At 33.5% G+C, this 27,763-nt stretch overlaps 5 protein-coding genes and 1 non-coding gene across 10 annotated transcripts; 4 read left to right on the top strand and 2 right to left on the bottom strand.

The window, feature by feature from the left end:
* LOC139100236 (zinc finger protein 132-like) lies at nt 1-3,308 on the bottom strand. Its single transcript, XM_070652849.1, has 3 exons — nt 1,333-3,308; nt 829-1,257; nt 1-377 (listed from the first exon to the last, which is right to left on the bottom strand). Exons 1-3 carry the CDS (start codon nt 2,960-2,962, stop codon nt 139-141), a joined length of 2,298 nt encoding a protein of 765 aa, XP_070508950.1. The 5' UTR covers nt 2,963-3,308; the 3' UTR covers nt 1-138.
* Nucleotides 3,309-3,759: 451 nt separating this feature from the next.
* Nucleotides 3,760-3,831, top strand: TRNAH-GUG (transfer RNA histidin (anticodon GUG)). Its single transcript has one exon. It is a non-coding gene; the product is annotated as a tRNA-His (tRNA).
* Nucleotides 3,832-4,163: 332 nt separating this feature from the next.
* Nucleotides 4,164-6,060, top strand: Ing5 (inhibitor of growth protein 5). Of its 2 annotated transcripts, none has more exons than XM_070652904.1 (5): nt 4,164-4,389; nt 4,450-4,717; nt 5,086-5,213; nt 5,708-5,873; nt 5,941-6,060. In XM_070652904.1, the coding sequence occupies exons 1-5, from the start codon at nt 4,258-4,260 to the stop codon at nt 6,030-6,032; spliced, it is 786 nt and encodes a 261-aa protein (XP_070509005.1). In that variant the 5' UTR covers nt 4,164-4,257; the 3' UTR covers nt 6,033-6,060. The 2 variants fall into 2 exon arrangements, with proteins under 2 accessions (XP_070509005.1, XP_070509004.1); XM_070652903.1 differs by having other exon boundaries at nt 5,086-5,249.
* Nucleotides 6,061-8,244: 2,184 nt separating this feature from the next.
* On the top strand, nt 8,245-10,972 carry LOC139100283 (polyisoprenoid diphosphate/phosphate phosphohydrolase PLPP6-like). Its single transcript, XM_070652911.1, has 5 exons — nt 8,245-8,384; nt 8,528-8,825; nt 9,584-9,634; nt 10,238-10,376; nt 10,704-10,972. Exons 1-5 carry the CDS (start codon nt 8,364-8,366, stop codon nt 10,870-10,872), a joined length of 678 nt encoding a protein of 225 aa, XP_070509012.1. The 5' UTR covers nt 8,245-8,363; the 3' UTR covers nt 10,873-10,972.
* A 283-nt stretch (nt 10,973-11,255) lies between these two features.
* On the top strand, nt 11,256-24,208 carry LOC139100235 (OTU domain-containing protein 7B-like). Of its 4 annotated transcripts, XM_070652844.1 has the most exons (6): nt 11,256-11,462; nt 18,785-19,106; nt 19,787-20,014; nt 20,270-20,580; nt 21,038-22,256; nt 22,700-24,208. In XM_070652844.1, the coding sequence occupies exons 2-6, from the start codon at nt 18,983-18,985 to the stop codon at nt 23,431-23,433; spliced, it is 2,616 nt and encodes an 871-aa protein (XP_070508945.1). In that variant the 5' UTR covers nt 11,256-11,462; nt 18,785-18,982; the 3' UTR covers nt 23,434-24,208. The 4 variants fall into 4 exon arrangements, with proteins under 4 accessions (XP_070508945.1, XP_070508949.1, XP_070508948.1 ...); XM_070652847.1 differs by lacking the exon at nt 18,785-19,106 and having other exon boundaries at nt 11,258-11,462; nt 19,832-20,014; XM_070652846.1 differs by lacking the exon at nt 18,785-19,106 and having other exon boundaries at nt 11,258-11,462.
* Nucleotides 24,209-25,937: 1,729 nt separating this feature from the next.
* Nucleotides 25,938-27,160, bottom strand: LOC139100288 (membrane protein BRI3). Its single transcript, XM_070652915.1, has 3 exons — nt 26,970-27,160; nt 26,684-26,909; nt 25,938-26,217 (listed from the first exon to the last, which is right to left on the bottom strand). The coding sequence occupies exons 1-3, from the start codon at nt 27,025-27,027 to the stop codon at nt 26,115-26,117; spliced, it is 387 nt and encodes a 128-aa protein (XP_070509016.1). The 5' UTR covers nt 27,028-27,160; the 3' UTR covers nt 25,938-26,114.
* Nucleotides 27,161-27,763: the final 603 nt, after the last annotated feature.

The following is a 27,763-nucleotide window of genomic DNA, read 5'->3' as shown; positions in this document are numbered from 1 at the left end:
TTTTTAATTTTATTCAAAATTTTATTGCTTTTTTAACGGAAAATGCCAATTTAAAAGCTTAACACTAGCTTAGCTGTAGCTTAGCCCATCCATCTCCTTCCTAACTTCCTCAAACCATGCTAATCAAGTCGCATTTTGTCACACAAAATCCGATTCACCTTTTAAGTTAAGTCTTATCTTTTTCGGTGCATGTACAAGTGACGATGTGTCCAAATGAGTCTTCATATGTGTATCCATGTCAACAAAATGAAACTCCTTATTACAAATTTTACATTTTGTTATAGCTGTTGTAGGATGTTCAGCTTTACAGTGTTCAACCATCGATTCACGGGATTTAAAGTCTTCACGACAAACTGAACATTTAAATTCATTTTTTGCTGTAATTAAAGAGAAGGGTTAGGGATGAAATTTTTGAATTTGATGGTTTTGTGTCTGTTCTGGGGATAGGGTGGAGGGAGGTGGGGGATAAGGGGTAAGAGTCGATTATATGGGTCACTAATATGCTTAAACTCTACAGTTATTAATAAACTTTCCCGAAATTTCGGTAACAACATTGAGTAAGCATAGATCCTATCTTAACCCAATATTCCCCCCATTCCTAACTTGGGTAAGGAACCCAGGGGTGTAGCCATGAGTATCAATATTGCCCCTTACTCCCTTTAAGAATTCTATACAATTTATGACTGCAAATAGAACAAGTTTCAAGATTTTTTAGACAAAAAGCAGTCGAAGCCCCCTAATGGCCTTCTAATGGCCCTCTAATTACCCCCAAAGATCCTTACCCCTCCCCATCACCCCCTACCCTTCCAAATCCACCATCAAACTTACCCAAATGTCCTTTCATATGCCAAAACAGCTTAATATTTGATCCGACGTCAATTCCACAAACGTAACATTTTACAGACAAATTTTGATTTTCACGGCTCATATTGACAGTCCTAACTCGTTTTGGTTCCTCTGCCTTTATACTATCTCCTCCCACAGTGCTCTGCTCACAGCTCTTCTCAATTTTTATCAATCCATCCTCAACTGAGACTGTCTTGTTGAGCTCATTACTTGTCGGTGCTGAACATTTTATGCATTTAAATTCACGCATTTTAATGTTTTTGATGATATATTGGGGATTGACCATGACATCCTTACCACATCCACGACACTTCATTCTCTCGAGTGACTTGTGGGTCTTGTAATGCTGTTCGAGATTTTCATTTTTGAAGAATTGTGCTGGACAGAAGATGCATTTGATGCTGTTGATTCCTGGGGGGAATTGAGAAATTTTGAGGTTAGGTTTGGTAAGTTGAGGTTAGGTTGAGGTTAGGTTGGGTTACTTACTCTGTACAGCATGTGAGCTCCTAACGTCACCAACATGAACAATCTTCCCGACCCCAGCATGTCGATTCTTATGAGTCAGCATGTCCCTCTCATTATCAAAATTCCGTCCACAAATCTCACATGATATCTTCTCGACCTTATCTACATGCACAGTCCTCATATGCTTCTCATAACTTTCCCTTAATTTAAATGGATAGAAGCAAATTTTACAGTTAAAAAGTCGATTTTCGTCGTGGCACTTAAGATGAGTCAGCAGTTCCTTCCAGGTACAAAAGCTTGTCGTGCACTTCCAGCACTCAAATGGCTTCTCGACTGTCGCATGTAAAGCTTTAAAATGCATAAAAAAGACATTTTGTGTTGCAAAAATTGTTGAGCATGTTGTGCATACATAGTATGGAATATTGAACATATTAAGCACTTGACCGTCCTTTTTCTCAAAATTTATTGAATGCCTTTTAAGCCTGAATGTCTCCATGACGATTCCCGGTAGTTCCGATAAGTCACTTTTGTCAAGTCTTATTGATTTTGATATAATTTGCATTTTGGATGTGATTTGCTGCGGTTGTGGATTTGATGGATTTTTAAGGAGAATTCTCGACAGGAGCTTCTCATTTAGTGACAATTTTTGCAGGACATTGGATAAATTTGAGAATTTTTGATAGCAAATGTCGGAAAATTTCATGGATTTATGGAAAGTTTTTGATGTTTCTTGAAGAATTTGGGTTTGAAGGAAATTGGGGATGAAGTGTTTTAGGGAGATTTGAGGGGATTTTGAGGTTAGGTTGGATGAGATTGAGTTAGATGTGGATGAGGTTGGGCTGACTTTTTGGTTTTTTGAGGTTAGGTTGGATGAGATTAGGCTGCATAAGGTTAGGTTGGATGACATTGTGTTGGTTGAGGTTTGGTTGGATGAGGCTTCTGCTGATGATGCTAAGAAAGACAATGTTGAGCTTCCTAATGAAAATTCTTGGTTCTGCTGTAAATCCTCATCACTAGATTCCTGTTTGATGGTAAAAATTGACGAATTTTGATCAAATTTTAGATCTGATTGACTGTTTAGTTTTAGGAGCTTTTGAGGACGTTGATCTGAATTCTGTGAGATCAATCCATGTTTCCCGAGTTTCACACTTAATTGAGCTCTGTTTAATATCTGTTTGGTCAATCCAGAAGCCCCATCACTTCCACTAACTTGACTTGATCTCAAATTCCTTGAAGATACACTCAAATCTGCATCTTGACTAGCTTCTGCATCCATAAATTCTAAACATTCATAGGAATTGCAATCCTCAATACGAAAACTAGTTTTTTGTTCATCTTCAAACTCTACAATTGAGTCTAGCTGACTATAATCATCAATATGTCCATTAAGCTCAATTATTCTAAATTCAAATTCATCTTCATCCTTAATTTTGACAATTTGATCTAAAATTTCTGTTGATTTTGAATCATTTGGTGAGTTGTGGATGTGCTGATCATGACTATAGTCTTCATTGTCACTGTTTGGTTCATCTTTGATGTCTTTGTAGCTTAAAACTTGAACTTCAACTGAATTTTGTGGCTTGTTGTCTTCATCATCGCTGTTGATTTCTTGTTTGATGGTTGAGAGTGTTGAGTAGTCTTGGATTGACATTATTGAAGCTGAATTGTTGGATTTTTTCAATGTTTGATGTCTTAAATGACTAGAAGTTATGTCATTGCTGGTATTTTGGGTCAATAGCAATTTAACTTGATTCTCTGCTGTTGTTATTGTCAAAATAAATGCCAATTATCATCTAAAGCTGATTTAGGATCAAATTAAGTTATAGATTCTTAATAATCACATTCCAAACTCATTCAGCATCCACAATTGAACAACAATATTCAACTATTCGCAACAAAAATACCAAAAAATGTTTGAAATATCAAAAAATCTCAAAAAAATTCTCAAAAGTCTCAAAAAAACACACCAAAAGTTATCATTTGTTAGTAAACAAAACAGCTTTACTTCCCCTCAAATCAAAAGACGCAGACATTTCGCATCATTTTCAACAAATTCCATTAAGATCATCAAATTTAACCTGATTCCAACTTCTGTCCATTTCCTTGATTCTCACCCAAATACCACAAATCAGTTAATCTATCCATAAATCCGACTTCAAGCCTTCGTGACGCTGAATCCAGTCAAGTAGCATGTCCGACCGACGCTGACTTACTGCCACCCTCCAAACCTACCATCCAACCTGTGCTATTCGGGTCACTTACTTTCACTTCTTTTTTTTTCTTTTTCTCCATCACAATTGCCTTTTATGCTCAATTTTTATCCACAATTTCTTTTTAGTTCAATGTTTGGCTTGAAACGCGATGAAATTGAAATAAACGTTGTGCTGCATAGCAGCTTAAATACTCAATTAATCCAAAATGAAAAACAGCTCAAAAATAGAGCAAATAGCCGTGATCGTCTAGTGGTTAGGACCCTACGTTGTGGCCGTAGTAACCCAGGTTCGAATCCTGGTCACGGCAGGAATTTTTTTTTTGTTTTTTTGATTTTTTTTTGGGATTTGGTTGGTTTTTATTTGGATTGAAAAAAGGTCTTACAGTTGAAATTATGGATTCGGCAAAATCTGACCAGATGTGACCCCAGTCACGTTGGCCTGAAAACACCTATATATGTAATTATGCAATTTGCTTCAACCATTCATTTAACTTCCTTTCAAATCATTCTCATACAATTCCCACCAAAATAACAACAACAACATTCCCCCCTCCTATCTGTTTACAATCAGCTGTTGACAAACTCCCTCCGCTGAACTACCTGCTGAACATTCTGCTGAATTAAAAAACTTTGTAAACATAAAAAAAATAACAAACACGAAAAATATTTTATTTTATTTTAATTTTCAATTTTAATCATTAAAATAAATTTAAGAAGTTAATTATTTATTAAAAATGACATCGGCACTATACCTTGAGCATTATCTCGATGGACTTGAGAGTCTACCGACTGAATTGAAGCGTAATTTTACATTAATGAGGGAATTGGACACAAGAGCACAAAATTTAATGAAACAAATTGATGAAGTATGAAATTTGACATTTTTTAATGATTTTTGAATAATTTAATTAATTTCGTCATTTTAGGAAGCTTCAGACCTGATGAAAAACACAATAAGTGCAAAAGAAAATTTCTCAGAAGAGGAAAAAAAGTCAAAATTGAAGCACATCCAGGAGTTGTTTGGACGAGCGAAAGAGTATGGCGACGATAAAGTTCAATTAGCAATTCAAACATATGAGTTAGTTGATAAGCATATTCGACGACTTGATTCAGATCTGGCGAGGTTTGAGGGTGAGATACAGGATAAGACAAACACGACAAGGGATAAGTCTGAGGATGGAAATGTTGGAAAGAGTGAGTATTGGTGGAGACGGGATGATGTTAAGGATGCAATGACTTTAGAGACAATGGCAGAAATGAAGTTATTACGGTGCCATTGGTTGATTATTGTGAATTTTTATTCAATTTTTGAATTTGATTGCGCATTATCTGAAAATAACATGATTAAGAGTACTATCTGAAAATAAAAAAGGTACAGTGCGTATTATCTGAAAATAAGACAACAAACATTCACATTGTGCGCGCATTATATGAAAATAAAACATAGGTTTGTGTTATCTGAAAATGATATGCGCGCACTATCTACATAAAACATAAAAGGTCCTCAAATTATCACCAAAAACCCATTTTTAACCCTAATTTCTCAATCTTATCCCCAACAGAAGGCCGAAAGAAGACAAAAGACGCAAAAGTCGCTGGTAAGAAGAAACGATCATTATCAGATGAGGAGGAAAAGGTTGAAGAAAAGGCAACAAGTACGACCCAACATAAGAGTAATAAAAAGCAAAAGGTAACTCAAGAAAAAGAGGGACGTAAGGCTCAGAAGGTAATCATCGCACATCATCAATTTCATCTTTGCAAGATTTTTTAGTTATTTTTGTTGAGTTTTTCAGAATTTTTGGAGTAGAATTTTTTGTAGATTTTGAGCTTTAATCATTATTTGTATCATTTTCATTGATTATGTCAAGGGATGGGCACTATAGAGAAGGGTGTATCGAAGGGGAGGGGGCTGCACCCAGCGGGGGTCCAAAACACACCATTTTTCTCTTTATTTGGAGAAATTCATCAATTTTTCGAGAAAAACCTACAAAAAACCCCTCATACCCCACATTTACCTTATACCCCCTACCAAATAGTGCCAACCCCTTGACAATTAACTCATTATACTCATTATTTAACTCTCATTATTTGAAATACTTTTGGGTTAGTTTGGTTTTTTTGGACAAAATTTCCCAAATTTTTTACTCAATTTTAATTAATTTTTTCCAACAATTTTTTTAACAGCAAAAGAACGTCGAAGTTGAAGAAGCACCAGCCGAAGGTCACTTTACACCACATCCATCCGATGTACTTGACATGCCAGTTGATCCAAATGAGCCGACTTATTGCTTATGTCATCAAGTTTCGTACGGCGAAATGATTGGATGTGACAATTCAGATTGTCCGATTGGTAATTATTTGATAAAAATTTTAATTTTAATAATTATAAAATAATTATTTATTTTTTTACAATTTAGAATGGTTCCATTTTGCATGTGTTGGATTGACGACGAAGCCAAAGGGTAAATGGTATTGTCCAAAATGTCAAATTAATCGAAAGAAGAAATAAAAATAAAAAAATTGTAATTTTTAAGGAATATTTTAATCTTTTGTATTGGGGATAAGAGGGGTAAAGAGGGTCATAATCAACCCTATTTAAACAACAACAATTTCAATTTTAAGTGTAAATTTAAAAATATCCTCAATTTTCTTTCCAATTTTATGTTTAATAATTATACTAAGCAAAAATGGTCGATTTTTGGGTAAAACTGAGAAAATTAGTGACATTGCTGACTGATGGAAGCTGGTGACTGTGTGTGGACCCTAGGTATGAAAATGAGAGATTAAGTTAGGGGACTGTTCACTAATTACGTAACGACGAAATGCAAAAAAATGACTTTTGAGCTTCTTTTTGTATCAAAATCTCCAAAATGTCCAACTGCGAGCCCTTAGAGCAGTTGAGGGTAGCCTGTGTATCTAGATTATGTGCCACACCATGTGGCACACCATGATGCACACCATGAGGTCGAGGCTTACCACTAATATGCGTATTAGAGCATTACGCAATAAATGAACGACCTCTTGATTAGAATTGAACAATTCGTGAAGATTTTGAGGTTAATTGGAGATTTTGAGCCAAAAAATCGACAGACAAGCCTGAAACTCTCTCAAACAGACCAAATACTCACCGCCGGCAATGGACATTTTATTATAAAATCCAAATATTTTGAAATTTGCTCCCAAATTATTTTCATAATTATATCAAGTCCATGTGTTGAACTCAATGCACAAACCAGCATCGTTTGATCAACAAGATTAACAGCTGATGCCAAATGTGTCAATTTAAACTGTAAATATGGCTTTGGGATATCCTTTGTAAATGTAAATTGCACTTTTGGTGTCCAATCACATGGATTATCTTTGGTATTAATTTTACATTTAATTGTGATTGATGTGTCGTTAACAAAACTTTTAATTGTCATGACGTTGGAATCGTACATGTAAAGTTTTAGGTCTTTTTGGATACTTTCGTTTAAAAGTTCAATAAGAATCAAGAATGTGATGAGTTTGGTCATGATTTTGATAGTTTTGTAGATGAAATAAACTATTTTTTGGTGAACTTTTTGTTTATTCTTAATTTGAGGCAATTATTACAAAATTAATGATTATAAAAATTTGATAATTGAATAATTTGTAATCATAATTTAAGGAATTTGATGGACTTGAACAATAGTTTTTTTAGTTTGTTAGTGTTTTGATTCATTGATTCAATTGAGTTGATACGTTTGATCAGTAATGGGCAACCTGTGTGGAAAGGTAATTAAAGGATAGAGTTAAAGACTCTCCAAAGTACCTTGTGTGAAGGGTAGCAGCCTCACAATCAGGCTAGGGATGATAAAGCTTACAACCAACTATTCTTGCGACCATTGCGGTTTCGGTCGACGCTACAAAGCTAATTGTGCCTCAAAAAATATAAGATTGACCACTCTGATTAGGTATTAAATTCATTTTGGATTATTTAATACGGCTGCTTGTTACACAACCAAAAATCCAAAAAGACGCTTTGATTGGAATCCACTTAGAGTCATGCACAGTTGAATCCCAGACACGAGTACATCATAAGATCTGATGTACTCTGCAATGCACTCATTTACAAATTTTGAGCGGAAGATTTCTTGAAGAAAATCATCCAGATGCTACCATTTCATTGTATTCCTAGCAGTCAAGACACATTTTTGTCCCAAAGAACTCAACGCTATGGCAAAAGCTCTATCATTTAGGCTACTGATGGCATCTCATTAATAGGTTGCAACAAAAAGCTTTCAATCTGATCAATTGCGCTGCATAACTTGTAATATACGTCTTATAAAGCAGAGTTTGAAGTCAACTTGAACTTTATATGAAATTGAGTTGACTTGAATCGACTATTTCATACAAAACCCGACCCGTAAACTTCAAGCTCCTGACCTAAAGACATCATTTTTTAGTCATAAGCAACGTTAATGCTAAATTATTGAAGAAAATCTCATAAAACCGTTAAATTCAAACTTGATCATGCAATTTAAATCTCTTCAGCGTCAATTCCAGTGAAAAAATTACCGAATGCTGAATAAAATTCATATTTATTAAGTTTAAGGCACTACTGTCAATGCTTTAAAATTGTAAAACTCACTCAAAAGTTGTCAAACATTCTACTATATTTTCTGAAATCTTGAAAGAACATCATCAAAAAATTCAAGAATCTTTTATATAAACAATAGCAATAGTTTCCCACCCACTGACGTTGGATTAACCAAAATAAAAGAAAAAAAAGTATCGTGAGTAATACGAAATCAGATTTTTTTTCACATTAATTTAATTTAATTACATCAGTCATTTAGTCAGTCAATTAGGCCAAAACATGCGACGTGAACCGGCAGTTGTAAGTAAAATTCATCAAAAATTCCTCAATTAAGCTTCAAATAATCCTTAAAATCTCATTTAATTCCAACATAAATCTGAACTTTCATCTCTGATGTCAACAATATTAATCCACAAAATTTAATCCTGTCTTTATATTTACAGATAAATTCCGATACACGACTCGAAGGCGACAAACGAGTCGTTCCGCCATTTCTCAAGAACATCCTCAAAAAAGACGTGGAACTGACGAAAAAATTTGTTGCTCATTGTCTTAATTTTGTTCAAATTAGAAGCTTTAAGAATCATTGTAAATTTCTTGAATGGAGTTGTCATGGCGTTGTGTGGCTTGCTGGACTTATCGCATTTACTTATATCATGGGAAATAGTAAATTACATGAAATGGAAGTGAATTTATTTGTGGCGCTGCTTATTGACATCTTTGCGGTTGCAATTATAAAAGGTTGGTGAATATTTTTATATTATAAGCAAAATGGGAACTTAAGATTCATAATCATCAAATATAAGAGTATATCCATTGGTAGCATTCCTCCTATGTGTCCCCATACCCATTATGTGAGTTAGTTGGCCATACTCAACTCCTAGGGTCGGTTTTAATAGCACTCTAAGCTTCATAGTCGTCAGGCAGATAGTAATTGATGAAAATGACTTTTTGCAAGATGTCCAATAACCTACCCCACGGCACCATAGCTTTAATGTACTTTAATCTGAAATGTAGCTAATATTGAGCTGTTTCTAGGCTATGGTGCCCTAGATTGCCCTAAATTGTCTTAAATTGTGCTAGAAATCGGTCCATGAACAGTCAATATAAGAGCAACTCGTGTTCTTATGGTCGGTGTCTACTAGGAGTTCAAAAGCTTTATGCTAAGATCAAAATCATTCAATGACAAATTTAGAAAAAAATGTTCATTTTTTTAGATTTAAAAATAGAATTTTGATTTATTTTTCTAAATTTATATTGAGTCTTAAACTAACTTAAGACATCTGGAATAGCTCAATATGATCTTCTGTTTGAACATTAAGGCTTAACAGCCAAATTAATTCATCATCTATTCCATAGACTTCATCAACATTTATATTAATTATCACATTATTAATCTTTTCGTCTTAAAATATTTATGAATCATATTTGTTTACAAATCGCCACTGTTAAGCAGCACAGCTCAATGCAGACTCTAATAATTTTGTTCTTAATTTTAGCAATTACAAGAAGAAGACGACCAGCAATCAATGATGATCCATTTTGCATCGGTAAGTTTATTGGATTAATTTAAAATTAGTGAATATTTCATCGCTTATTTCTTCATAAAATTCAAACTTTGAGTTGCAACAAGTACAGCAGAATCTCAAAATACTGAAAGTTCGGTACTTCTACGACATGATACTATTGATCTTCGAGAAAGGCTTCGACAAATAGGCAAGAATTTAATATTGATATGCTGTTTTGAGGGAGGGAGGCACTAACAGGCAAATAGTATGCTTCCATTGAATAGGAAAGAGCTCTATGGTAGCTAAAAGCGATCTCTTTGTCTGTTGAGGTAGGGGAAGTGGGTCCTATTGTCCCTATGTAGACTAAAGCATTCAATTTACTAGAATCTTAAAGATTATTCTGAAGAATTTCGGCTCAATTGGAACCAGACTCCACTGTAGTCAATTAACCCTCTAGATTCAATTCTTTCATACAAAACCCTAGTCAAATTTACCCAAAATCTTGAGCCTTTATCAAAACAGAACATGACACACGATTCATGGCATTTCAGAAAATATTTGGCAGCAGACTTGTGTGCTTCAGCACATAGATTGCCCATCTCTACTCTAAATCATTAACAATTCTAATTTTCATTCATTTTTCAGGACCTGACATGTACTCATTTCCCAGTGGACACGCATCACGATCAAGTATGTTGATGTTATTCTTCATGTTCCTGTATCCCTTCCCAATTCTATTCTGGCCACCATTATTTGCATGGTGGTGTTCAATTTGTGTTTCAAGGTAAGTTATGTTGAATAAATGTAGAGATTTACGAAGGTTTAAGCCCTAGCAGGCAAAGATGCTGCTTTTGTGGTATAGAATGATCGTTGCGGCACCTAAAAGAGACGAGCCTTGGCACTTAAATTCAAAATTAGCTTAATTTTGTCATTTTTATGAAAGATAAGCTTGAAAAAGCCAAAATGAGTGTCTGCAGGTCTTTGTGGGACTATAATTCACTATATCTGGCTCTGCTGCAGACCTGGATACATCATATTCACCGACTCTACCCAACGTACCTTCCAAAAATCAATCCTAACAATATTAACACAATTTCCCATCAATTTTCAGACTCCTGCTTTACCGACACCACATCCTTGATGTCTTTGCTGGCATTTTCTTAGGATTCTTTGAAGCTTTCGTTATGGGACTCATTTGGATTGGACCTGAGGCATCAACAGAATTTGTCCGATGGATCTCAGATGAGAGAGTTGCCGGAAATGATGCTGAACTTATTTAAAAAGTCATAAAATATTTTAATAGATTTTTTAAAAAATTGAAATTGCTTGAGAAGGTTCTTGTGGACAATAAATAAAAGTGGAAATTTAAATTATAAAAAAGTTGATTTTTTTGAATTTTTGGAATTGAATTTTAAATTTTTTAATTTTTGAAAATTAAATTTTAATTTGAAATTTGATGAAAAAAAAATCGAATTTTTGTATCAAATTTCAATTTAAATCCAATTTTTAAATAAAATTTAAAATTCAAAATTGAATTAAAATTAACGGATAAAATGAATTTAAATAGGGTCAATTCCAATGTTGAACAGTTAGTAAACAAATCCACTATACCGAGGTAATAATAAACATAAATCCACAATACAAAAGTTCTACCTAAAATGTTGAAATATTTTTATTTCAAATTCTCACACAAAAGAGAATTTTTTTAATTTTATTCGAGTTCCTTTGACTAAATTTTCATAAATTTTATTTCAATTTGTTAATTTATTCAGCGATAAAGACTTTAAAACTCAAGAAAATTGAAAATTAAATGTGAAAAATTGTGAAAAATTAAAAAAAATTTCAATTTTTCTAAAATAAATAAAAAAAAGTGAGTGAAAAAAAAAATTCAATTTTTAAATATATTAACAAATAAAAAAATTGAAAATTCTCGTCGAGTTTTGTGGAAAATTGTCAAAAAAATTGAGAAAAATTCAGGAAAATTGTGGAAAATTTCACAAAATTTCCAACTTCCTGTCCGATGAATCATCAATCTAGTCAACCTTTACAATTTCAATGCCGCGAAACTTTCACACTGAGAAAAAAACTTTTTTGCATCTATTTTTGGAATTTTTGAGTCATTTTTTTTGCAACTGCGACAACGAATCTTCTATCCACATTAATGTGTCAAGGTCATCGACGTTGATTGAACATTGTTGATAATTGCAGATAGAATAAAGAACAATATTTATTTCAACTCTATAAATATTAGAATACATTAAAGAGAGAGAAAGTACTCTCATACATTAATCATAAATAAAGAGAGAAAATATTCTCTTTTCAACACCCTAACTTATTTTATCTTCTTTACTTTAATTAATGGTGTTGCTCAATTACAGAGAGAAGGTCTCTCAAATCCCTAACTGCTTTTATACATTAGGATTGTTTCTTACTCCGACAACCTTTTTTAATGATCTAGCAAAATATAAAATAAACTCTATAATCTTTAACACTAATAACGTTATCAATATCCCAAGTTGCATCTTGTCGTTATCTATCAAAGTTATGTTAGTTTCATGATTCCTAGATCCTGTGTTGTCATCATTAGAGAAGAAACCCATTTTTCTACAACGATACAAACAGAAATGTTAAGTTTTAAAAATTGTTACAATATTTTTAAACTACTATTTCCTACTTTCAGAAAATTATTAAAATTAATTATCAACTTAATTTTCTTTTACTCTTTTCTTAACAAAGTACTGATACTTAATGACTATTAATGAATTGAAAAATACTTAATTTATACTAGACCGATGAACCGACGGTGCTTATTAAGCAATTCCACAGTAATTCCTTTCGTCAATAAATCCGCAGCATTTTCTTTTGTATTCACGTGGCATGTAGTCATCAATTTCTTTTTTATCGCATCGCGTATGAAGTGGAGCTTGATATCAATGTGTTTTGTCCTATTGCTATACACATCATTATTTGCTATAGCAATTGCGCTTGTATTATCCACATAAATCACAGTCCCTTTTGTGATTATATTCAGCTCGCCAAGTAATTGTTTGAGATACATTGCTTCTTGTGTAGCCGCCGCTAGTGCAGTGTATTCCGCCTCAGTGCTGGACAATGCCACCGTTGATTGTCTCACAGCTCTCCAACTGATCGCTCCTTCACTCAATTTGAAGACGTAGCCGCTCACAGATTTTCTAGTTGAAGTATCAGCACTCCAGTCTGAGTCACTATATCCATGTAGATCATTATCACTTTTCTTGTATAATAATTTCATGTCACTTGTTCCTTTTAGGTATCGCATAATTCTTTTTACTGCTTTCCAATGGCTTTCATTGTGGCACTTATTGTACTTACTCACATTATGAACAGCATATGCAATATCTGGCCTCGTCCCTTGTGCTATAAAGAGCAGACAACCGACAGCTTCCTGATATGGAATAGTGTCATCATTTTCTTTGCTTTCCTCCAATTTGATGGATACTTCACAAGGATTTTTTACAGGCTTGCACTCGAACATTCCAAATCGTGTCAATACTTCTTTGACATATATCTCTTGATCGATATATATTCCTTCGTTCTTTTGTTTTATACGGATGCCTAGGCATCCTTCTGCTGGTCCCATGTCTTTCATCTCAAATTTACTGCTAAGATCCTTAATCAGTTTCTTTAATTTCTTTTCATCCTTATAGAAGATTAAGAAATCGTCAACGTAGATAGCTATCAATAAATTCTCTTGATAGTAAATGCAAGGATCTAATTTCAAATTTACTAGACCAAATTCCTTTAAGGTCTCATCAAGTTTTTTGTTCCAGCATCTGCCAGCTTGTTTAAGACCATATATTGCCTTTTCTAAGCGACATACCTTTCCAGATCCGTCATCGAACCCCTCTGGTTGCTCGATGTATAGTTCCTCATCAACTTCTCCTTGAAGAAATGCTGTCACAACATCGAGTTGATGGATTTTTAACTGGAATTTAGCTGCCAATGCAATCAGCAATCTGATATTTTGATATCGCACTACTGGTGAAAAAGTTTCCTTGTAGTCTATCCCATATCGTTGTGTGAATCCTTTTGCTACGAGTCTGGCTTTTCTCTTTGTAATCTCGCCATTTGTGTTCTTTTTGGTCTTGAATAACCACTTAGTTTTTATAATCTTCTTTCCTTTAGGAAGATCAACCAGTTTCCAAGTATTATTTTTAATGAGCGATTCATACTCATTTTTCATGGCCAGGATCCATTCTTCTCTATCGCCTCTGGCATTTACTTCAGTAATACTTACTGGATCATTAAGAACTTCTTCATTATCGCATTTCATGGCGAATTCTTCATTTGAGATCATGACAAGTCGCGCGAAATTTAGCCCTAACCTTGTTTGGCTCCTCGTGGTTACGTTAGGCATTGGATATTTAGGAGTCACATCTGGGATTGAGTTTGGTTGACTTTTCGGTGTCAGACCACTACTCATTTGTGGCACTTCCACAAATACTTCTTCTTCTTCAGATTTAAACTCATCAACAGAAGATTCATCGTCATTTTTTGTGTCGTCATGTGTCGTAATCGGTGAGTCTCTTCCTTGACTTTCCTCATTGAAGTCAAGCTCAATCACACTCGATTCCTCTTCTGACACATGCAAGAATTTAACATTTCTTTCCACACATAATTTTCCAGTGTTTTTATCCACACATCGATATGCTTTTCTCGTTAAGTCATATCCGGTAAAAACCATTTCAACGGAATTTGAGTCAAGCTTCTTTCTTTTTTCTTTGGGAATCATCACCATTACAGGTGCACCAAATAATTTCAATTTGGTCATATCCACACGTTGCCCATAAAACTTCTCATGTGGTATTCCTCCGTGTACACTTGAAAAACTTCTGTTGATTAAGTAGGTTGACCAATTCACCGCTTCAGCCCAGAATTTCTTAGATAAATTCGCGTCAAACAGCAGACATTTTGTTCTCTCGATGATTGTTCGATTGAATCTTTCAGCAACTCCATTTTGTGCTGGCGTGTAGGCGCATGATGTCTCGTGTTTGATTCCACTACTCTTGCATAATGCCTCAAATTTTGCATTGCAGTACTCTAGGCCATTATCCGTCCTGAGTGTTTTGATTCTTTTTCCAGTCATATTTTCAGCATATGCCTTAAATTCCTTGAATTTGTCAAAGGCCTCAGATTTTTGTGCTAAAAAATATGTAAAAACAACACGACTATAATCATCTACAAATGTAATGAAATACTTAGCTTTGCTGAATGATTGTGTCTCCATTGGACCACACAAATCGCTATGAATTATCTGGAGAACTTCAGATGACGTTCTTGTTGATTTTGCAAATGGAAGGGCATGCTGCTTTCCTGTGCAACACACCTTGCAGCTCTTCAACACTTCAACGCCTTCGTTGAAATCTATTCCGTCAACCAGTCCAGCTTTCATTTTGCTCAAAGCTTGAAAATTGATGTGGCCTAACTTTCGATGCCACAACATTAATTTGTCTTCATCCTTAACTGATGACAGACACTTGTTGAGCTGTTGAGTTTCCAACTTGTAAACTCCATTTTCAGCCTTACATGTTGCTATGACTTTGTTATGAGCGTCTTTTATCTGGCAGCCTTTTTTATCAAATATTACACTGTTGCCATTTTCAACAATTTTTGAGACGGATAGCAAATTTGCATTTGCTTCTGGCACATGTAATACTTCGCTTACAGTCACATTTTCATTTGAAATTTTTATTCTCGTCTTACCAACAGCTTTGACATGCATTTTTTGATTATTTGCTGCTACAATTTGTCCGACGTTGCATTCATGAGAATCAAATAATATTTCATGATGTGGTGTAATATGAGCTGACGCTCCGGAATCAACATACCACATGCTCTGTTGTTTCGCGCACATAGCCGCGCTTTGCAACTTATTACGATGTGAAATAAGAAACGCTGACTCTTTATTGGTGGTCGTTTCAGATTTCTTCTTGGCCTTGCATTCTTTTGCAAAGTGACCTGACTTTCCACAGTTATGGCATTTTAACTGTGATTTGTCTTTCTTTTTGGAATCCTTACCTTTCTGATTCTTTCTCACAAATAAGGCCTTCTCACCAGATGATGAAGCTGATGCCGATGTGGAATTATCTAGTAACTTTTGAATCACATATTCTGTAGTTAGCTGCTTACCGCTGGCATCCATGCTTAATACTAGTGGAGCATACTTTTCACCAACTCCCTTCAGAATTAAGCCTATTTTATATGCTTCTTCCATCTTCAGTTTCGACGCTTCTAACCTGTTGAAGTAATCTGTCATCTTACTTACATATTCTTGCATATCATTGCAATCTTTTAAGAATAGACTACAAGCTCCTGTTAGCAAGCTTACTTGTCGCGGAAGTCCTGCGTCCTCAAACATATTTGAGAGATGATCCCACATTTCTTTGGCTGTCGATAAATTTGTAATGTGACACTGTAACACAGGCTCAACTGAGAGCGTTAAATATGCCTTTGCTTTATTGATTTTCACTACATCCTTTTCAGTGCCAGCGAGGCACTCTGACAAGTCTTTTATCACTAGGATGTTTTTTATCGCCTCCTTCCAGGCATGATAATTTTCACTGCCCTTGAGGCGTTCTACACTAATGTCACCAATTTTTGTGCACATATTTAACTTTTTAATGATTCTATCTTTTCACTTCACACTTAATTCACCTTTCTAATTGTTTAATTTCTAGGTACTTCGTTAACTTTCCCTAGACGCTGTAACTGTCTTTATATATATATATATTTTTTTTAAACTCACTGGTGAATTAACTTAACACAAAATAATTTCACTTTTAATTATTTTACGTGTGAATGAACTACGCTCTGCTACCATGTTGATAATTGCAGATAGAATAAAGAACAATATTTATTTCAACTCTATAAATATTAGAATACATTAAAGAGAGAGAAAGTACTCTCATACATTAATCATAAATAAAGAGAGAAAATATTCTCTTTTCAACAAACATAAACAAGTGTAAATGCTTAAAAATTCATGAATTTATTTCCAAAAAAAAAAAAAATTTTTTGTGTTATTTTCGGGTCGGTCAATAAACCTTGGCACGACTTGTTGTGTGTGACTCGTCGTACGTGTTAATGATTATGGATATGAAAATGAGCAACAAAGTTGAGAACTTGTCAATTTATTTATGGTCATCAGAAGGTGTTGCTTGAATTGTGGAATGATGGAAATGAAAATGTTCATGTTTTTTGTTGATGGACAAGCATTAATCTTATGAACTTTTGAGTGGTTTTGTGGTCAATTTTTGATACATTTTTAATTGAAATTTAAATTTGATTTTGTGGTTTTTGACATGATAATTGATTTGAATTAGTTAATAGGCAGTGAGTAAGCTTACATGATTATTGTGATGTGATCATAATTGAGAGGATCTGAATGGAATATGGAATAGGCTAGGAACCCTTACACATCACGCTCCAATCCCTTTTCCTTCCCCCTCTGTTTCCTCACTCTTTTTGCTCTCTTCTCCCTCTTTAAGCTCCCCATGGCCACCCCCTATACCTTGAATCTCACAATTTTCGGTTTACCGCAGCATCCTCTACTGATCCTCCATGAAAACCCACTGAATTTAGTCCTAAAAACTCCTAATTTTCTAATTTTTGTACAAAAAGTCATTGAAATTTGAAGAATTTTGCCAAAAAATCAAAATTGAATTCAAAGCTAACCCACTACCCTTCCCCTCCTCTTCTTGGTCCCCCTATGAGGACCCCACTGTCAAAACGCTTTGTATCACACAAAATTGAATCATCGAATGATTGAAACATTTCTCATACTCAATACTCAAGCTCAGTTAAAACAGACACAAAATACGATCGAAATAAACGATAAGAGACAACATCTGTTCAAATTGAACTGATATCTGGCAAGTGAATATAATGTTTATGTAAAGCGCCATCAAGCCAAGAAGCTCATCTAATAGGATTCTTTGTAAATGGCAAAGTTAATGAATGAATCATAGTTCTTAGTACTTAATTTGCTAGCCGTGCAGATCAAGCGTGATTCATGGTCTCCCTCAGTTGGCGACTGAAGCTGATTCTATTGCTGTCTACCAGTTGCCAATTACCAATTACCAATAAGACCATGATTCTTATTAGAATGTGAAAATTCACACTGTTGTGTCTAATAATTTGAGATATTTCAAAGAAGTCTTGTTAAGTGGCAGTAATAATTGTTGCTTCTGTTTACTGTAATTTCACTTTTCATGAGGTTTGACCTTTGGTATGAAGATTGTTTTTTTTTTTTTGTTCGATTTTGAAAGATTTGTTATGGGTATAAAGGGAATTTGATGATTATATGATTGAAGATCAATTTAGGATGTAAGAATTAGGAGCCTTTAGTTGTGTATAAGGAGTCAGGGTCTGATTTTCGGGGTGGAGCTATTTTTGAGAGCCCTTACCAACCAACAAGCCATTCAAACTCAATTACTTTTACTTCGTTAGCCGTACAGATCAATTGTAATCCATGGTCTAACTAAAATTGCATCGGAAGCTGGCTCTTTTGATAGCTACCACTTGCCAATGACCAATACCAAGTTCGTTTCAGCCTCTACTAACAGTAACAGCAATCCATAAAGACTATACAGCTGACATTGGTAATCCAAAAGCCGATCATAATATCAAATAATGTTCTTATAGTTTGGAGCAATTATTAAACAGATCGCAAACGTGATGGGAAGAGATTGACCCCTAACCTCCTTCCACTCACCCTCTTTCTGAGTTCAGAAATTCCCATTCAAAATTCAAAACGTTACAACTCAATTTCCATCAAATTTACTTCAATTCAAAACACAAAAAACCACAAAATTGGCAGAAAATCACTCTTAATTCAACCATGAAGTTGAAAAATGTTGCAAATCATCTCGTTAATTAGTCATTTACTCATTTTAATGACTCATTAGTGTGATATAAAAATTCAAGTATACCCCAAACAATTTATAGTACTTTTTTTATCTCTAAATTGCCGCATCGATAAGAAGTGAAAAGGCAATAAAAACAAAAACTCGACGAGACAACTTTTAAATCCTCAATGACTGACTCATCAAACTACCTTAGTCATGTAATTTAGTGTGAAATAATCGTTTGCCTGTAACTTGAAACTAACAAGATTTAAATTTAATATTTTTTTTGTTCTTTTGTTCCTCACAGCAAGCTGGTGTATGTGCACATAATATAGTAATACATAACAATAACTAATAAAGTAACACAAAGTAGCTTACTAACAACAACAACAAACTCGGATAGCTAATTTTAGTCAATTTTTCGCTTCTTTTTTTTTTCTTCTAATTTTTGAAATTTTTTATTTATTTCAAATTAATTAACACAAAAAAAAGAAGAGGAAAAAAAATGAATGAAAATGAATTAATTACAAAATTTATGAAAATATCGAAATGTGATCGAAAAGCAGATGCTATAAGCTGTTTAAGTGCATGGAATTGGGATTTGAAGAAGGCACTTATAGATTATAATGGTAATGAATCATTTGTTAATAATGCTTTAGTTTTTGGGTTTTAGAAATTAGGAAATTGTTGGAATTAATTTTAAGATTTTTTTGAAGCAGTTCAATATAATCTAGTACTTCAAGTAAACAATCTAATACCAAATCTAGAACTTCAGTTCAATCTAGTACAAAATCTAATCCTTCTAGTAAAATTAATACGAAAACTTAAACAAAATCTAGTAGTTCAATTAGCCATAGGACATAATCTAGTACTTCAACTTAATCTAGTACAAAATTTAGTATTTTAACCTCAAATCTAGTACTTGAGCTTAATCTATTATAAAACCTAGTACAAAATCTAGAACCTCAATTAAATCTAGTACAAAATTCTGTACTTCAGGTTAATCTTGTACAAAATCTAGTACTTCAAGTAAATCTAAAGTCCAAACTAATCATAACCTCAAAATTAACGACTTTTTACTAAAAATTTAATCAGTTTTTGCTAATTTTTGTGCTTTTTCTTCTCAAATTCACTTAAACAATTTTCACTTACACACACATACACACACATACACACACATACACACATACACACTTCAAAATACATATTGACACCCTCAAAATCCACAAAATAACCTCAATAAATCCAAAATATCACTCAAAAATCTATCTCATTAATCCACTTTCATCTATCCACATCCCATTAACAGACACATCAACACAAAACTATTTTAAGAATAAAACAAACAATTTAGATCATCAGTCAGATGACGAGCTGTCATACCATCATCTAGACAACGACAATAGTCGAAATATAAGTCATCATCACATCACATCAATGAATAATCATAGCGAATCGGGTGATAGTAATAACATAAAGAAATGCGAGAATCACAAACCGCACCTGACAAAATCTGACTCAATTGACTTAGTAGATTGTGAGTTGACAAAAATGATCGAACCTTAATTGTGTTTTGTGCAGGGGTGGACAACCTTTTGGATCTAATGGTCCAATTTGGAGGAGAGCCTTGGCCAAAATCGCACATGGTGTACGGTTCATGGCATTTTAGTGATATCGCGGCCCACAGATTGTCCACCCCTGCTTCATTGTCCACCTTTTTGTCGATTACCAGTTGAATTACCCAATAAAATGACTCAGTAACTCCAACAATTCCCCCAAATTCCCATTTCAGATAAGAAATTATCGCGTGGAATTTCTCGTGCAAATGACGAAAATGTAAGTTTAGTGACGAAAGCGAGAAAGGAACTGGCAATGGATTTTTATGCGAAACAAGATCAAAATCAAATATCGCCATTTATAGACACGCCAGACTTTACATTTACTCTGCCTGATCTGACAAAATATGAGGAGGAATTTAGGAAATTTTTAGAAAAAGATTTGATCGAATGTGCAACGTTAAACTCGCTGGAGAATTGCCAAAGACTTAATTGGTGGGTGGATGTGGGATTGTGTCGGAAGTTGTGGCCGCTGTCAACGTCTGGGGTGAGTATTTTGAAGTTTAGCTGTTGCATTGTGCTAATTCAGGTATTAAAATCTGAATTCTAGTACTTCAGTCTATATTCGAGTACTTGTATCCGAATTCTAGTACTTCAGTCAATATTCATGTACTTTATTCCAAATTCTAGTACTTCAATCTAAAGTTTAGTACTTCATTTTAAATTCTAGTACTTCAATCCCAATTCTAGTACTTCAGTCTGGATTCTAAATCTTCAGTCCCAATTCTAGTACCTCAGTCAACATTCTAGTACTTCAGTCTATATTCTGATACTTCAATCCAAATTCTAGTACTTCATTTTCAATTCTAGTACTTCAATCCAAATTCTAGTACTTCAATCCAAATTCTAGTACTTCAATCCAAATTCTAGTACTTCAATCCAAATTCTAGTACTTCCCTCAATATTCTAGTACTTCATAACACATTCCATCCCTATATTTTTAGGACGGCAACTGTCTCCTCCATGCAGCATCCTTAGCAATCTGGGGTTTCCACGATCGTCGACTAACCCTCCGCAAAGCCCTTCATAAAATCCTCTCAGAAGGTGAATATCGATCAGTACTTTGGCGACGATGGCGATTCCAACAAACTAGAATAAATAAAGAAGCGGAACTAGTCTTTAGTGAGACAGAATGGGCAAAAGAATGGGAAGAGATTGTCGCCCTAGCATCACCGGAACCACGAAATAATAAGCAAGCAGCACGACGTCGTTCAATGATTTTAGAGAAGCAATTTTCATTATCATATGGCGATTCCATTGATGCCAATGCAACATATGATTCACTAGAAGAGATTCATGTATTGGCACTGTCGTATGTCCTCCGTAGACCAATAATTGTGATAAGTGACAACATATTAAGGGACATCAATGGTGAGGCACTGGCACCGAATAATTTTGGTGGAATTTATTTGCCATTGGACTTGACACCGATGGATTGTCATAAGGTACCACTGTTGCTGGCATATGATACAGCACACTTTTCAGCACTTGTGACAATGGAATCACAAAGTGAATTTCCACCTGCCTTGATACCATTAATTGATAATGAGAATATATTAATACCTATACAGTATCCAATTGATCCAGGTGATAATTTTAATTGGTCGGGATATGATGGACGGGAGGGTAGTTGGGCATTGACAGAAGTTGAGCATATAGCACTGCTTAAAGAATATTTAGAAATAAGCTATGCAAGTCCTGCAATTAGTCCAGATGATGAGATTTATAACTCAAATGAGAGTGAGGAGGAATACGATAAGAAAATATTGGATATAGCAATCAACCTTAATAATGAGGAGAACAACTTCCTTGCTGGATCAAGTTCACCAGAATGTGAAAATTCAGCAAGTAAAAAGAGCAAGTCAGCAAAGTTGCAAAGTGTCGCTAAGCAGTTTGGCAGCATTGGACGTAGTATGAGCAAGAAAATCAAAAAGAACATCGGTTCCATTACGAAATTGGGCAAGTCCAATACCACGAGCAATAAGTTCAATCAACCAATGACACCGACATTGGGTGGTGGACTTGTTAATGGACGATATCGGTTCCTGTGTTCACAGTTGAGGGCGAAGAGACATGATTTTCAGGAAGAGATGATTAAGAATTATTTGGAATGTGCTTATGATAGATTTATGCATCAGAATACGGATGGTGGGAGTCAGAAAGGTATGGAGGAATTTTTGAATTTTTAGAAACCGTTACAAATTTTGAATTTTTGAAAAGTCGTTAAAAAATCTAAATTTTCGAATATTGTTGCAAGTCTTAAAAACCCCTTAAAAAAATTTGATTTTGAAATCTTGAATTTTTGAAAACCGTTAAAATATATGAATTTTGAAAAGTCGTTAAAAATTTTGAATTTTAAAAAATTGTTGCAAATTTTGAACTTTTGAAAATTGTTGCAAATTTGGAAAACCCGTAAAAATTCAAATTTCAAAAGGTCATTGAAAATTCAAATTTTTAAAAACCGTTGAAAATTCGAATCTCAAAAAATTGTTAAAAATTCAAATTTCAAAAACCCGTTAAAATCTTTAAATTTCAAGAAACCTTAAAAAAATTTGAATTTTTTTTCAATTCCAAATAACCGTTAACCTTTTCATTCCCATTTCCAGCTCGCCAGCTACCATCCATAAGTGACGGACAAGTCGTACACTGCATTAATTCCGGTTGTGATAATTTTGGCACTGAAAAAACTCATTTCCTATGCATCAGTTGCTTTGACAAACAGAAACGTGAAGTTGAGAAAGAACTCGAATATGAAGCACCACGTTATGGCACCGGCAACAGCAAGTTCTATACCCAAACTGACGCCAAGAGTCACACAGCTGTCGAGAGGATTCCAAGTGTCAAGAAACTCAACGAACTCGACCAGACACTTTATTTGAGTAAATCAACATTTTTTAATGACACAAAACCATCACATAATGTTGTTGGCTTGCCATTGGCACCGCCAACAATAGCACAGACAAAAAATTACGTCACAAAAGGTAAAACGACAATAATTCCGATAAAAGTTGAAGGACGTGATGATCCGAGTGAAAATGACTTGATTAATTTTGAAAGTAACGAGAGCTTAACAAATGGATATACGCGTACGGTCGCGACACTACCGCCATCAGGATATAGAACAGAAAGTCACGGATATCCAATTTCAGATCAGGTTGATGGACCACTTTTAAGACATTCGTATGATGTTGCAACCAAGTGCCGATCACCAAATTGTAGCTTCTTTGGAAGTCCAAAAAATGGATATTGTAGTAAGTGCTCGCTGCAGCAGCAACAGCATCCGCATAATACAGATGGTGGACAAATTCAGCAATATAGGAAGTTGCAGACGGAGATTTAAGGGTGGATTTGAGATGTGCTGGATGTGGTAGAATATTGCAATCTAGTCGTTAACACTTTTGAGGATGGAATGGACTGTTGGTTGAGGAAGGCAGGCTGGGGTGGACCTGGGGTAAGGCATTGACATTTGGGATGACTAGATGCGTCGTTTGTCCTTTAAACTAGGCCAGGGTTGTCCAATTTCTTGTCCAAATGTCATGAACCGCACGCAGTGTACGGTTTTGGTTTCTGGCTTGCAACTTGACCTGTCCACTAAGATAGTGAAGATTCCATCCTCAAAATCGATATAAAAAAAACTATATTTATATGTTCACTCAAAGAAATTATTAATTTCATGGCAATAACTTTATTGTTCCTTTTTAATTACTTAAAATCTCCATTTAATAAGTTTAAATATTGTGAAAGATTTATCATATTTATTAAATATTTATTGTAATTTTGTTTGTGAAGAAGTGTAAACCTGAATGTCGATAGTTAGTCGATGATACTCTGGCTTGATGTCCGATTCGGTTTAAATCTGTGAAAATTTTGAGAATCACTGCACGAATTTGAAATTTTTCCTTAATTTTTTGAACTTATTTAAGCACATAATTGTTTTTTTAATATTTATTGGATACGGAACTGATCAAATTGATCTAAATTCAGTTCCTAATTCTTGTTAATTTTGTCACAAATTCTGAAAAATTTTAAATTTCCAAAAAGTTCGATAATAAATCCAAAAAAGAAGTTCTAAGTCACAATTTAATTCCAAATTTTTATTTATTTTTTTCTGAAAATTTGCACCAAAAAATTACTTAATTTAATATTTGCATTGATTTTTTTTTATATTTATTAAAAAGTTTCAATTTAAAATTAATTTATTACTTACTTTGAATTTTTACCTTACTTCGAATGTATTAAATGCCGAGTATTTTTATATAAATACAAAAAAAGCAGGAATTGAAGTTCAAAAAATTAATTTCAAAGTTTTTGCAAATAAATAAATTTGTTTTGAAAAATTTTATTTTTTTTTTTGAAATTTTTAAAAACCTTTAAAATTTTTCAAAAATTTTCAATTTTAATTTTTTTTAAAAATTTTAAATTTTTTAAAAATTTGTTTAAATATTTGGAAAGTTCTTAATTTTTTTTTAAATTCAGAATATTTTAAATTTTCTATATTTTATTTGAAAATTTTTAAACAAAATTCTAAAAGTTTTATTTTTTAATTTAAATTTCTATCTTCAAAATTAAAATATTAAAAATTTAATTTCTTCCAATTAAAGTTTTGAAACTTTTAAATATTTGAAATTTAAATTTTTAAATTAAAAAAAAACGATTATAAAATTGAAATATTCTGAACAACTTCAATTCCTGCATTTTACAAAAGATTTAACTATAATATTTGTTAGAGCAAAGCCAAAAATGTTAAAAAGAAATAAAAAAAAATCACAAAAGAATCCCAGTGTCTGTTAGTTAGTAGTTATAATAAAAATCTATAAAACAAAGTTTAATTTTATAAAAACAACAAAAAAATCAAAATTCAAAACTTCATTCAAAAAATCAAATCGCAATTGAAATTTTAAATAATTTGCTTAACAATAAAAATTGGTCAAAATATTTTTGAATCTCAAAATGTGCCTTTTTTTGATGAAAAAAGGACAAAAATAACAAAAAAAAATTCAAATTGAGACTTCAATTGCGATTTGATAGAAATGTGAAAAACTGATTGTGTTACTTACTCATTATTAAATAGTATACACGCATATTATGTGAGAATTTGTAATATTTTATTTTATTTAAATTGAGAAATTTGAGTATTTAACAATTTTTTCAATTTTTTAAATTTTTTTTACTTTTTTCAACTTTTTCAATTAAGAAAAATATTTTTTTAACTGACAAAAATGAAAAATTTTTCTTAAAAAATTGTGAATTTTTATTTAAAAGATCAAAATTTCTATTTTAAAATTTTTAAAAAAATTGAAAAATTTTTTAAAATTATTTCAATTTCAAAACCAGATTTTTTTAAATCTCGCAAATTTCAACCAATTATGTAACATTTAAATTTGAATTAATTATTTAAAACATTTTAGTTATTAAAGCTTCACCCGAATTACCAAACTACCCAAAAAAAAGCATCATTAATGATTTTTTGAAAAAACAAGAAAAATGTTAAAAATATGAATACAAAAATAACAAACAAAAAAAAATATAAAATATATTTTCATATCAAAGATGAAATTATAAATGAAATGAAACATAAGATAACTAGTTGACATTATTATGTTTGAAATAAAGTTGTATAAATTTAAGAAACAAAAATATTTAAATATTTTATTGATTTGACAAACTTCCTGTAGAGTTTTAATGATTTCAGGTTTAATACCCCCTACATCCATACCCCTGTAGTACCTACACAACCCCTGGTTTTTGAAATTTGAATTTTTAACGATTTTTTGAAATTTGAACCCCTTACGACAATCAATTCCAATTAAAAGACACTCAAATTTCAATTTAGCAACAAAATAATTTATTCTTTGACTTTGAGATTATTAAATTTTATTAATTTTACATCATCTTCATCCATAAAAGTCGCTTAATAATTTCATTAATTATATAAAAAAATACTTTTTATTTAATAATTTTTTACCAATAATTCCTCAAGCTTCATTACAATATCATATAAAAAATTGAGTATCATTGACTTCAAATTATTGCACCACATGAGCTGCATCTTTTATTTTTACAAGCCAGACAGCATAAAATTCCAATTGGGAAGCACACAATTGCTAAGCAAATGCCTAAACAGCTGTAATGAGATAAGAAAAAAATTGTATTAAATTTAGGGCAACATGAGCTGATAATATTGTGAATATTCCGGAAATTCCGATGAAAATCCCAAAAAATTGCTACTTTTTTGGTGTAGTCAGGGGTAGGGGGGATCGATAAAGAGGGTAAGGGGTCGGTCAAGGGGGTTCGACCATAGGATCGCAAGAATTTTGTGATTATTCCGGAAATACCGATAAAAATCCCAAAAAATTGACTAAAATTCCTGATTCAGGGGTGAAGTCAGGTAGAAGGGAGTTGACCAAGGGGGAGTCGACCAGAAGTGGACGTCCCATGTGGCATGGATCATCAAAATTTAAGGGAATTTTGGAATATCCCCCAAAAACCCCAAGATAATTGAAAAATTCCATCCAAAAATTCAGGAATAATTTGAAAATTTGGGGGCGGTCGGGTTTAACCCTCCCTAACTACACCCCAAACCCACCTACCTATAATCATCCTCAAGCACACCAATCCTACAAATTGGACATCCATTAACACCAACAATCACCGTAACATCACTAACAACTGGCTGATTGATACTCGGTTGTGCCTGAATTGCTTCACTGATACTTCCATAATTCTGTACCGGTTGTGGCATTGGCATTTGCATAGGTGGTGCTGATGGTAAAACAGGATATGCTGGCTGTGTCATCGTTACTGATCCAATTTGATCTGAAAATTTCAATTTTTATTTATTTTTTGATGATTCACCAAACTTTATGTCTTATTTACCTGTTGAACTGGCTATAACTGACTCATACGATGGTGGATTTTGTGGTAAATTGTTCATTATTATGAGATTTTATGTCTTTTAAGCTACAATGTTTCTAATATTGATATAAAAATAATAAATTGTTTGTCAAATGCCGAAATGAGAATGAAAAAATAAAAACAAAAATAAGAAAAATTCTTTTGTGATCAGCTGTAGAGTTGTGGGTGTATTGGTGGTGTGGAGAGAAAGTTTTGTCTGGGTTTGAATTTTGGATGACCGTTAATTTTGGTGGAATTAAATTGAAATGCAAATTTGAATTTTTTGAATGATTTTTGATTTTTATTTTGAGTATTTTTGAATACTTTTTGTACTTTTGAGGAGTTTAAGGTTTATTTCCAGTCATAGACCCAACCTTAATCCTTGTCCCAATCCTAGTCAGTCCTCAGTCCTCAGTCCCTCAGTCCTCAGTGTCCTCAGTCCCTCAGTCCCTCAGTCCCTCAGTCCCTCAGTCCCTCAGTCCCTCAGTCCCTCAGTCCTCAGTCCTCAGTCCTCAGTCTTCAGACCTCAGTCCTCAGTCCTCAGTCTTCAGACCTCAGTCCTCAGTCCTCAGTCTACTCAGTCCTCAGTTCCTCAGTTCCTCATTAGTCCTCAGTCCTAATAACTGTTGACCGACAATCTACTCATAGATGACCCCAAGCTTCCAATTGATCCAGCTCTAGACATCCTACGATTGAAGACCTCATCCAAGTCACTGTTGCATCCAACTGATATCCACGGAAGTGATTGATCAACCAATACACAGAATCTATAGCCA

This window comes from Chironomus tepperi, unplaced genomic scaffold (assembly GCF_022539635.2).
Source record: "Chironomus tepperi strain 1889 unplaced genomic scaffold, CSIRO-AGI_Ctep_v1 contig_58, whole genome shotgun sequence".
Lineage (NCBI taxonomy): Eukaryota > Metazoa > Arthropoda > Insecta > Diptera > Chironomidae > Chironomus > Chironomus tepperi.
The sequence above is the reverse complement of the archived record's forward strand: the minus strand, read 5'-3'. Positions and strand labels throughout refer to the sequence as shown.

What these genes read in the sequence shown, in the direction of transcription:
- LOC139100236 (XM_070652849.1), bottom strand. Translation starts at nt 2,962, where the DNA reads ATGTCAATCCAAGACTACTCAACACTCTCAACCATCAAACAAGAAATC. An exon ending in GAGCTCACATGCTGTACAGA is followed by an intron (nt 1,258 to 1,332) that starts GTAAGTAACCCA and finishes AATTCCCCCCAG; the next exon opens with GAATCAACAGCATCAAATGC. An exon ending in GCATATGAAAGGACATTTGG is followed by an intron (nt 378 to 828) that starts GTAAGTTTGATG and finishes CTTTAATTACAG; the next exon opens with CAAAAAATGAATTTAAATGT.
- LOC139100235 (XM_070652844.1), top strand. Translation starts at nt 18,983, where the DNA reads ATGAATGAAAATGAATTAATTACAAAATTTATGAAAATATCGAAATGT. An exon ending in GGCACTTATAGATTATAATG is followed by an intron (nt 19,107 to 19,786) that starts GTAATGAATCAT and finishes TCCCATTAACAG; the next exon opens with ACACATCAACACAAAACTAT. An exon ending in GGATGGTGGGAGTCAGAAAG is followed by an intron (nt 22,257 to 22,699) that starts GTATGGAGGAAT and finishes TCCCATTTCCAG; the next exon opens with CTCGCCAGCTACCATCCATA.
- LOC139100288 (XM_070652915.1), bottom strand. Translation starts at nt 27,027, where the DNA reads ATGAACAATTTACCACAAAATCCACCATCGTATGAGTCAGTTATAGCC. An exon ending in AGTTATAGCCAGTTCAACAG is followed by an intron (nt 26,910 to 26,969) that starts GTAAATAAGACA and finishes TGAAATTTTCAG; the next exon opens with ATCAAATTGGATCAGTAACG. An exon ending in GTGCTTGAGGATGATTATAG is followed by an intron (nt 26,218 to 26,683) that starts GTAGGTGGGTTT and finishes ATCTCATTACAG; the next exon opens with CTGTTTAGGCATTTGCTTAG.
- Ing5 (XM_070652903.1), top strand. Translation starts at nt 4,258, where the DNA reads ATGACATCGGCACTATACCTTGAGCATTATCTCGATGGACTTGAGAGT. An exon ending in TAATGAAACAAATTGATGAA is followed by an intron (nt 4,390 to 4,449) that starts GTATGAAATTTG and finishes TCGTCATTTTAG; the next exon opens with GAAGCTTCAGACCTGATGAA. An exon ending in AGGGACGTAAGGCTCAGAAG is followed by an intron (nt 5,250 to 5,707) that starts GTAATCATCGCA and finishes TTTTTTTAACAG; the next exon opens with CAAAAGAACGTCGAAGTTGA.
- LOC139100283 (XM_070652911.1), top strand. Translation starts at nt 8,364, where the DNA reads ATGCGACGTGAACCGGCAGTT. An exon ending in TGCGACGTGAACCGGCAGTT is followed by an intron (nt 8,385 to 8,527) that starts GTAAGTAAAATT and finishes TTATATTTACAG; the next exon opens with ATAAATTCCGATACACGACT. An exon ending in TGATGATCCATTTTGCATCG is followed by an intron (nt 9,635 to 10,237) that starts GTAAGTTTATTG and finishes TTCATTTTTCAG; the next exon opens with GACCTGACATGTACTCATTT.